Here is an 11,563-nt window from a genome sequence, read left to right as displayed (position 1 = left end):
ATTAAGCATAATAAACATATTTCATGAAGATTCAAGCTCATATTCACACTTTTTATTCAAGAACACAAAAAACCGATTTCTAACAATCAAAGCATGGATGCTCACAATGATGCTAGAAATCAGTCTCTAAAGTCTCTTAATCCAATTTCAAGTTTAGATCAATTAAGATTTCAAGAGTGAAGGAGTTAGGTACGGGAGTAATATTTCTAATTTGGGGAAAATGATGGAATAATCCAGATTCAAGCTATTTATATTGAGTTATAAAATCATATCCCATAACACACGAGTATTTACCAGTTATCTGATATCTTTCGTACTTAATTTGACTGCCCTAACGGAGTCCAAATTAAACAAACGAACCTATTCTGTTACCCTTGTCACAAACTGGTCTCAACTAAACAACCAAATAATTATAAACATATAATTATAAAAATCACTAATTACGCCATTTCTCAGGGTACAATGGTCATTTCATCTGGACCCAAAACGCGGGTGTTACATTAATAGCTAACCCTAATTGTTCTTCCTTTGTCATATCTTTGTGTTTGGTTTAGAATGTTTTGTAGTTGGTCAATGAATAGTCACCAAATTCATGTTCATCTTTTGCTCTTTACACATAAATTGTTGAAAGTGAGTCCCAACATGGTACTTGACACCAGCCCCATGTGGTCTTCAACATCAACACAACTTCCAAATACCCCACATATATTTACAAGGATAGACATTTGATCCAAACAAATTAAAACATGGAAATTAGTTTTGAAAAGTTGAATTTATAGCAATATAGATTCAATGCCAAAATTGTCATAGCATTTGTACATGATAAACTAAGACAAAAAAAAGAAAAAAAGTACAACATTGTGACATACCAGTGAGGTATTCTCAACTCTCTTCATTGTAGCCTTTCATCTATCAAATAAAAATACTCGAAGAAAACGACACTAGATCAAAGACATTTCAAAGTAATTTTCTGAAAATACAATTGAAGTATACACATTTTTGAAGGTAACATCCCATAAACAAACCAAGGATGGTTTTTAAGAGCAAAAATGGAGCGTAATTATGATTTGTCGTTCTTTATCTTTACCTGAGCCAGGTGCCGTGTTCATTCATGGTTTTGTCATTTTAATAGATCAAATTTGTCATTTAAAATTATGCCCCCGTGAGATGATCCATAAGCACGTGTTATTTAGATGGCAAGATTCTTCAAAGTATCATGATTTTCTAACAAACCATTTGATGAAAAGGGTTCAACGGATCCATTTTCGGCATGTGATTGTTTGGAATCTTTATTTGTAGAGAAAGTTGAGCAGTGGTGACCTTCAAAATAGGTCGAGTATGGAAAGTATTCTGCACATCGGACTTTCCATCCTACAAAATAGTCAAGTTAAAAAACAAAACAATGGTATTACGTAATGCGTATCAATAGCTAAGATCGAATTTATTTTCACTAGAGGTGACAAATACATCAACTTACCTAAAAATTAATCAATTTAATATTTAATGTAGACAAGTTAAACAGGCAAACTAAAGCGTTAGTCAAAAAGGAAACGGGTCAAGCAGGTCAACAGTCGTCCAAGACTATATACAAATGATTAACACACACAAACACTTCATCATATATAGACTTCATCATATATAATGCATTAGTTATGTATAAAGGTAATAAAACTCCGGAAAAAGAGAAAAAGGTTAATTGGTCAAGTACTCAAGGCAAGTGCAGTAAACATTACCCATTTGGACCGATTGGTTGCCACTATCTTACCCAACCCAAATTGCCACTTTAGATGGGACATTGAAAAGCAAGCCTAGCATGGGCCGCAACTCGATAGGAAAGCAGAGGACTTACTCAATGTGGCATTGTGATCATTAAATACATCTGCCAACGTTTTGTGCACCGAAACACAATCTTTCAGCTTCCATTCTCTAACCAATCCAAGTGAGCCGTTACTGATTCAAAACCAAGGTAGACCTTTAGACATAATTTGACAGAAATTTTGACCAAGAGATTAGCCCTTTTCTAAATGAAATCCATAACAATAAAAGTCGTGTTTGGAAGACGATATAAACAATAAAAAAAAATTGCTTCAATCTTTCTTTAGTTAATATCATGCAGTTTATTAGTGAGACTCACTTAGGCACAAGGTTGTTGGTTGATTCTTCAATTAATTTCATCGCATCTCCCTTCTTGTTTGGATCTAAACAATAGATCATCTCAGCCACTGCAACTCTGTGCATCAGTGAATCTGCATAAAGACAGTCAACGTATCTTACACATAAACAATCATCATAAACGTATGCTCACCTTATCAAAAAATTAAAAGTAAAAAAACCTTTATGTTGCTCTAGGAAAACAGTATTTGCTTCCACCAGAGTTTTGCCCTGCAACTGACTACAAAGGACAAGAAAGAGACATTATTTCACAATAATAGACGTTTCTGAGTAACGAGAATAAACGTTCAAAATTAACCGATTAAAACAAGGTAGCATCAAAACTAAAAAATTTCAAAAGTTGACACAAGCTGTAAATCTCATAAATCATATCCATATTTATAATGATTCTTAGAACAGTGTGAAAGGAAACCTGAAAGTTGGGCGTTCTGCTTCTACAACCCCTGAAATTAATTTTTCACCATCGGTGGTAGGAGCTGATCTTGATGCCACTTTATGGAAGAATCGTATCTATATAAAAAACACATAAAAAATTAATCTCGGACATTGATGACGACAAAATAACCTAAACGTAGACCCATAATCAAAATTAAAAAATTGCATACCAAACATCGATGGAAGTCTGGGTTTTCAGGTACCAATTGTTGTAGTTGCTTCAGGGCCTAGTTAAGGAGAAAATGTGAAACAAGGACACCAAACCATAAGGAGATTCTTATGAAATAAAAGTAGTTGCAATACACGTAAAAATACTGTCATACAGCATACGACAAACCATACGATGCTTATGCAAAATAGGTAAACTAGAAACCAAACCGAAATGGTGGTGATTTGTACACCACCTATATCTATGCATTCACCACATGCACATTTAGTGGTGAACGGATAAAAATAGGTAGTATATAAATCACTACCCAAATTGAAAATGAAAATTAGTAAACAATAAACATAAAGAAAGCAAAGCTAACTACAATTGCCAATGTTTGCTATCATAGTTTCGCTCTGAGAGAGAATGATGTTTCCAGGAAAATTAAACTGCTAGAAAAAAAGTTACCTGCAAAGCAAGAAGGATCTTTTGCTTTCTCATATTTACTTCAAATGAAAGCAAATGAGTCTCGAAGAAATCGAATGAATGTGTTTGCAGCAACTTCAAGTACTTTCCAGCCTCCATCAACGGATCTTCAGTCTACCATCAAGAAGTTGACAATAACAACAAGGTGATATTCTTATACACGCATACAACGTTCGTAATAGAAAAAGAATACTATACACAAACAATTAGAAAGTTAAACACATAAGTGAACCTGCAGTAGCCTCTCCCCATGTGGATCTGGATCAACTGGTTTTGCTGGTCGCTTCCCAGACTTGGAAACTGCACCAACTTTTGCTTCCTCACTCTTCACTTCGGCCTCCTAAAAGAATACATAAATTGTACAAAATATATTTAATACCACAATTTTAAAGACACACATTCTTTACCCTATAGATGTGAATCGCTCGTACCTTTTTAACTCGTGCTTCTGCCTTTTTCTGTTTTTGCCTTAATTTCCTCTTTTGAGAAGCGGGCAATTTTGCTAGTTCATCGTCTTCCTCATTTGATGACTTTGCGGGAGAATCATACAGCTTGATGTAACATCTGGATTAAGAATTTGGTAGTCAATAATATGAAAATTATCATATCACAAGTGGAAAAAATATAATATGTATTTCATACTTTACAATACCAACGGCTGCCTTCCTAAAATAAGGATGTGCATGAAGTCGATCTTGAAATCTTAACATTTCAAGATATGCACGCAGAGTCATTTTTCTTAAGCAATAAGAATGAAAGTCAAACTGGTCTTCTGTAATGTCAGCATAATGCTTCTCTACAGCCAAATATTTCTTCAAAGCATGTCCAAGGTCGCCCTGTCGCAAATAACTATCTGCAGTAGCAAGTTCGTACCTACAAATGGTAGACATATCAAATACAATTCGTAAATGTTCTATTTCCACTATTTAGTAGAGGTGATAAAAGTGAGTGTGTTGGGGAACTGGACAAAACAAATAACTTATGTGCACATAGAAAAAGAGTATAATTGGTTGGCCCAAACATTCTTTATCCTATGTTTTTGAATTTTCAGACATGATTAGTGTGTCAAATATGATTAAAAACCCTATATTATATCAATGGTTATCTAGTTTTTGATATTACTTAATTTTAGATAACCTTATATACAAATAAAACGTCACATGTTAGTTGATCTTATTGTTTAATTTTCCATGAATGTTAGAGATGAAACGTAATATGCATTCAGGCCATACATAAGCAAGGTAGTTAAGATTGCCACTACTAATATTTAGACCCGAGATTTTAACCAACGCTTACCACATGCACTGCATGTCATGAAGGTTATTGTGCTGATCGCCATCTTTTGTGAACAATACAGCTGTTTTTTCAGCAAGTGAAACCTATAAAGAATGATGATTCAAGTGGATGGGATATTAGTATAGAGTTGTGACGAATAAAAAAGTTAAATTACCATATCAACAATAAAAATTTATATGAAGTGAAAAAAATATCTATTTTTCGGCGGTCTCAACCTGATCAGCCTGCAACATTCGCTTGACACATTGGCTATTAACATATCGATCGGCAAGATCCATGCACCTAGCTTCATCTGCTAATGCAGCAGCAGCTGCAAAGTCCCCACCATGTTTTAATATTTTGCTCTGTGAGCAAAAAAAAAAAAAAAAAAAAAAAAAAAAGAATTATAATCCTCACAGGTTAAGCTTGATACAAACTATAAACAAGTATAAAAGATAATAAAAACGAACCTTGACAGAGTATAAATCAATAACAGTTGGAGTGTGTTGCATAGCCTCATCAATTTTAGCAAGAGCAATATCATACAAGCCTCGTCTGTCATAATGCTATAAAAGGAAAACTTCAAGAAATGAGCAAAAAAAAAAACAAAAATAAAGAAAATTCTAATGATTGATGCAATGAATACGAACCTGAGCCAAATAAAACAGGATCCACATAAGAGTCGAGGGGGGCTCTTTTTCTGACCTGCATACACAACACTAATTAATTTAGGGCCTGTTTACTTTTTTTTTAATTAAGTCTTATATGGATAAAGATGACAGTATGAATAAGGTTGAGTATATGTAGAAATCAGAAAATGATTAATGTTGTTTACTTTGTTGTGCCGAATAAACTGTCTGAATCATGAAATTGACTATTTTACCCCTTAACTAAAAAATACTCGGTCCATAGTTTTTTAGTTTTGTCCCTAAAACTTAAATATATATATTAACTCATTTAAGATACGGAGTAACATCTTATACGGAGTAGTTCCATATTATTTTCAACACATTCAACAACTATTCCACTAAACTTGAATATATCCACAAACTTCAACTACCACAACTTCATCTACAAAAAGCAACAGATCTTTTACCAAACTGTTCCCTATTACGTTTACATCATTCATCTCTTTAATCTTATGAATATGATGATTCTCAATCTCATGAGCAACAAATACACCTTGAGCAATAATCCATGGTATTTTATACGAGTACAATTTACGAGTTAAAATAGCGACGCCATCATCTTCGGAGGACCACGTGACGGCTACCGGAGCACGTAACAGCGATTGCAGGAACAAGTGACGGCATGGAGGAACAAGTGAAGGTTAACCGAGGAGCAAGTAACTGTGTTTGTTTGGTTGTGAATCGTTACCGTCTAAGATCTTCGATCAAGTTTTGATTTTACAGATGATCGTTTGGATGTTGATGATTGATTTTGATAGTTATTATTTTAGTTTTATCAGGGTTTTGTTTATGGTTGTGTGGAGATGAAATTATCGGCAGCTGTAAAGATGAAATTGTTTGAGGGTAAAGGTGGAAGTTAATTGGCAATATGGGGACAACACCCCTTTTTTACATTAATCAGAATGCTCTCTATCAAGGTAAACTTAACATTAAGTCAAAAAGTAAACAAGGTATGGTGCTTACCGAATAATCTATCCACAACATTAATCCTTATTAAGCTAAAAGTAAACAGGCCCTTAGTGTTTATTAAAAAAACTGAAAAATCGAGAGTTAGTATATAACCGATAACTACCTTCCAGGGTATCCACCAGTTGTCTTAACCGATTCCTCAAAATCAAGGAGTAATTTCTCCAAAATATCGACCTACAGAAAAATGTTATGCTTCGGCATAGAAATTAGAAATTAAATAAGAGTTTATTGTCTCAAAATGTATTATACCTCGCACGTTTTAAACATTGTATGGGTCAAACTTCAAAATTTTCAATTGTATGTATGAAGTATTAAAAATGTTTGTTATGCATTTAAACTATATTGTATGTATAGTACTTACCAAGAAAACATCTTTTTATGTAGCAAAAAGCATACAAATATACGTTTTTAGAACTTTAATGCATACAATAGCAATTTTCAAAGTTCACCATATACAATAGTAAAGGGTGTAAAGTTCCATACACTTTGAAACAATAAACCCGATAATGAAAACGTTACACAAAAAATTCATAACTTTTCACAAGGCAGCTTGCACGAACCTTGTCAGGGTGAACATATAAAGGAGAAAGATCAGAAAACAGTGATGGAACTCCCTACATTTGCCATTAGCGTAAGTAAGAATTAGTAACAGAAGTCACCAAAGCAATTAACATAAAGAAATAAATAAATAAACTAAGGTACCTTCGTTAGGAGTGGCTTAATATAGTCATCTGCTGCATCCCGAAATTTTTCATCTTTCAGAAAATCTAATGGAATCCTCTACAAACAAAGAGAAACATTATTTAGAATCTAGAAATTAAAAAAAAAAGGGAAAAAACACATGCATGTGTAGGAAGAAAAAGACTGGCAACTTTACACATGGCTAAATTCAAGTTAACAAAAATAATTGTCGATACGATCTTAACATAGGAAGGGTACGGCGTAAAATCAAATTTATCTTAATGTCAAGGGTTGGAGGGAAAAAGGGTTTTCTAGCAGAAAAAACAAAAAATAAATATGTCCAAAAAATAAATATGTCCATAAGAGTTTTCGTTTTGTAACAATCAAGAAGGGAACACTTCCAATTTTTAAGATTAACAAAACTAGTAATCTCAAGTTAAATAAAAAGGGCATAAGCACACACCTTGACAGCAGAAGACCTAGTGTATTGCTGCCCAAGTGATTTGTATAATGCGTCCAACTGATCGATTTCTTCAGAAGAATACTGACCATTCTTTGAATATAGTCCAACACACTTTTGCAATCCTTCATAGTATCTAACAAAATAAGAACACGATAAGCATTATTTTCTTTACAACGAGGCTCCGAGCATCGGGTGATAACAATTAATCGAAACAATAAAAACTACCTATAGTTGTCGGGATTCATTGATAGCAGAACTCGATATAATTGTTCGCCTTCTTCTAAGCGATTAAGCTTCACAAGAAGAGAAACCTCCAGTTCCTTGTAGGATACTTTATCAACCTATTTTATAAAATTCAATGAAGGTGACAAATTAAGCCAATTGTTTCATTCAAAATATAGAACTGTATAGCAACCATACAAGAAACTTACGATCTTAGATTCTCTTTTGCGCAACTCCTGAAGTGCTTTATCAAGCAATCCAGATTCCTCCAATAGAGATACCTAGAGGATAAAACATGAACATAAAAGATGTATTGTTCAGTATGCATATTAATATTAACTCAATAAAACGGATTATCTGTACAATCTCATAATGGTGCTAGCTATTACAAATATCACCTTGTATAACAGCATTTCCCCATGCTCACACCGTTCATTATCGGGAGGATAATCATCCTCGAGTGTCCCTTCATATGCTTCTAGGATATCAATGGCTTTAGATGCACTGAAAAAGAAAATATATTTGAATTTGTTAGAGATGAAAGAAAGGATACGATAAAAATACCAAAGTCAACTGTTTGCAGTAACCAAACTTTCCCCTCATGAGACTATAAAGAACAATTCACTGGTACAAATGAATAAGCCCTAGGAAAAAACAACTTATTATTGCATACAGAAGTAATATAACATTCAAGAAGTACAAACTTTATAACGTACTAACTGTAATATGATAAAATTTAGCAAATTACTTTGAGTTCAAATGTTGTGAAACTGCAAAACCAATCCAATTCATTCTATGATTGGGTTTCAATGTCAGCAACTGTTGTCTAGTTTCAACGAACCCTGACAAGTCTCGCATTTGTGCCTGCACATAGAGGGAAAAAACACCATAATTAGCCAAAGCAAATTACAGCGTGAATGAGACAAAGGGATATTATACACAAATAATAACACCAAAACAGAGCAGAAAACACCAAAATGAATATAAATATACCGATCAAAATACAACCTCTTCTGAGATTTACATAGTACAACCTACAATAGTACTACAAACTCGTAATTCATAATCAGAAAACATATTCACCTAGGTCACTTTGTTCACGAGTAAAAAATAATCTCTAACTTTGCCAAAGTGACATCTTATTTAGAAACAACCAAGACCTCAAATTGGCAGAGAGCCAGGTATTAGACAAACAATGAGCAGCATATCAACAGACAAACACACATAATTGTATCAATCAAATAGAGTAGTGAACCAGAATCTAGTGCACAAAAAATTGGGGTGCAAAACATGTAAGGAAAAAATCAGCTTCAAACAAAAACAGTCGTGTCAACTGTGTGAACACAGCGCTAAGGCCCAGTTATTCTAAGCAATTCAATCAGACTCGTAATAATCATTCTAAATAAAACAAAAGGTTCTGGAAAAAGAATAACAGATGAAACAAGTGTCATACAATGTAAGAATACCTACCTGTAAAAGCGATAGGTCCCTCAGAATTTCAATGTTGTCGGGATCTATCCGCAGAGCATTGCGATAACATTTTATTGCCTCCCTGTACTCTCTATCTGACCGATACAGGAGACCATACACGTGCCAACAAACATGGCTTTTCAAGTCATTCTACATTAAAATAAGCCTTTTCAAAATCTACAACATATCACATAAGTGATACAAACTTTATCATAAATGATAAAAGGACGAGAAAAGAGTTCCTAACCTTCAATCCCAGTCGTACTAGCTCGTATGCCTCTGGCTTACGGTCCATACAGTTCAGCGTTAATCCTTTCATCGATAGAGTTTCTAGAAACCAAGGTTAAAAAACAAAAGAAAATGTTATAAAATGAATAGAACAGAGAATTAATCATAAGAAATTAAGAATACAACTATAAGCTAAAGTCTATAACCATTATACTGATAACCTTACAATTTCATTTTGCGAAAGTACTGTGTTTGCATTACAATAGATATATGCATGTTTGATGATCCTAAGTCCTAACAACAAGCAATACATAGAAATTCAGGATAACAAGTTGAAATTTAGTTTAGCAAAAACGGCTCCGACCATTACAACAACAACAAAACCCAATCCCGCACCTGCGAGGTATGGGGAGGTGAGATGTAGACAATCCTTCCTCTACCCTAGCGTAGAAAAGAGGTCGTTTCTCTAACCACAGGTCGAGAAAAAATTCTCCACCCACAGGAAGAGAAAGTCATCCCTCTTAGAGAGATTGCTTCCGAGAGGACCTCCGGCCTAAAAAAAAGGATATTAAAAATAAAATAAAAAAAGAGACGCCATGGGAATGGTAGAATCAAATTTCCAGGGGTTTTAAAGCCTGCCTGGAATTCAATTTAGGTTCTAAGCAGCAGTCAAGTCGCCACTGAATCGACGCTTGTTGTTGCCTCAATAAATAGAGCCAAAAGACCTTGTAAACAGAACTCGAACGGCATGCCAGGTGGAAGTTGTTGCGCAAGCAAAGAGCCAACCACCCGTAACAAACCAAACACCACTCATGCAAAAACGGCTCCGACCATTATGTGCTGGATTTGTGGTCTTGAAAAGTAGTTAAAAACACACCCTAATCTTTTAGCACATCACTCCTTTCATACTAGAGTGACCACTTTACTCTACTTCCACTTCATTCAGCATCACAAATCGTACCTACCTATATATACACCTAACCAAACACCAAGTCAATAACCAACTACCGTTTACTTACAAACCAATGCTTTAATGACAAGCATTTGAGCAACTGAACCAATGACCAACTGACATGTGTCAAAGCCCTTACTATTATAGGTTTGTATGTCTCTAGATACCTGTATCACTACGTTAGAACTTGGGGCAGACAACACTCTCCAACGGTACTGTAGATTCAAATAAATTCAAAAATCGACACAAGTTCGTGAAAAATTTTCCTTGCATCCAATTTAAAGAGTTACATTATGAACTCATAAGCTTATCTGATTAAACTCTAGTTAATACAATAAACATGACTAATTCATAGAAAACAAACGCATGTTCCAGTTTTTCACTACTTAGTAATTACCACTCTACTACACATCATATATGAAAATAATTCTGCTAACTAACCTCCATGATCAGGAAACTTCTTTAGTATAGTATCTGCAGCCTTCAGCCCCTTCTTATACTGCTTCGTTTCATATGATTTCTACAAAACATATAATCACTATATCAATGCTAGCTTCTAAAAGTATTCGAACAGTACGAATTCGAAGTCATAAAATTGAAAATCCTGTACTTTAAACTGTGTATATATAAAATATATGAAATACACAGTAATATACTATGAAGTTCAATGTCAAAAGCAATTCAATGAGACACATAAAAGGCATATGCAGTAGCAAAAGCAACATGTTATTAATGTTAAATATATATAATTTGATTCATGACAGAAACAATTACGGATTAAATTAATTAACGATTACAACTAGCGATACAATTATCATTTATAACAAACGTGTAATAGTCAGCACAATTATATGCAATATACGAAGCTAGGGTTTGTTACGAACGATAACATAATAAATAGTAAATTGAAACAATAATTGAATCTGTGACTAATGACGATTGAATAACTTACGACGATGAGCTTAAAAAGGTTGGCCTCTTTGGGAGGTAGCGAAACGCCCATTGTTTATCGTTGAAATTAGAGACCTATAGAGATAGAAAGTGTATGTATAGTTTGAGTTAGGGCGAGAAAGAGATGAAAGCGGTGAGTGGTGGCGTGTATCTTCTGCAACCCTACTCTGAAGAGAAAACTCAAGGTGAATACTTTTTTGTTTGGAAGACTTCGAGGGACGTTTATGTAATTTTACCATTATTCAGTTAACTTTTTCTTACTCCCTTTTATTTGTGTCACAATTTTGTAATCAACCTACCGACTACCGTATTATCATCCGGTTACAATTGTTCATAACTAATTTCAAACACTCGCTTCGCGCCGGGGCTCGATTTTCAATATATTTTATTGTGTTTGTTTTGTAAAATTATTTCGTGACTAA

General features: G+C 34.1%; 1 protein-coding gene across 1 annotated transcript; it reads right to left on the bottom strand.

Annotated features, from left to right (window-relative positions):
* Positions 1-835: 835 nt before the first annotated feature.
* On the bottom strand, positions 836-11,345 carry LOC139869420 (N-terminal acetyltransferase A complex auxiliary subunit NAA15-like). Its single transcript, XM_071857737.1, has 26 exons — positions 11,143-11,345; positions 10,632-10,710; positions 9,258-9,340; positions 9,011-9,160; positions 8,289-8,404; positions 7,939-8,044; positions 7,750-7,821; positions 7,544-7,659; positions 7,319-7,451; positions 6,877-6,954; positions 6,735-6,788; positions 6,278-6,348; positions 5,167-5,221; positions 4,987-5,082; positions 4,753-4,881; positions 4,538-4,620; positions 3,884-4,114; positions 3,673-3,805; positions 3,474-3,581; positions 3,224-3,355; positions 2,778-2,834; positions 2,585-2,682; positions 2,334-2,392; positions 2,135-2,246; positions 1,850-1,950; positions 836-1,371 (listed from the first exon to the last, which is right to left on the bottom strand). Exons 1-26 carry the CDS (start codon positions 11,191-11,193, stop codon positions 1,190-1,192), a joined length of 2,685 nt encoding a protein of 894 aa, XP_071713838.1. The 5' UTR covers positions 11,194-11,345; the 3' UTR covers positions 836-1,189.
* Between the last annotated feature and the right edge of the window lie 218 nt (positions 11,346-11,563).

Source organism: Rutidosis leptorrhynchoides, chromosome 9 (genome assembly GCF_046630445.1).
Source record: "Rutidosis leptorrhynchoides isolate AG116_Rl617_1_P2 chromosome 9, CSIRO_AGI_Rlap_v1, whole genome shotgun sequence".
In the NCBI taxonomy this organism is placed as follows: domain Eukaryota; kingdom Viridiplantae; phylum Streptophyta; class Magnoliopsida; order Asterales; family Asteraceae; genus Rutidosis; species Rutidosis leptorrhynchoides.
This window is presented reverse-complemented; position numbering and strand designations above follow the sequence as displayed.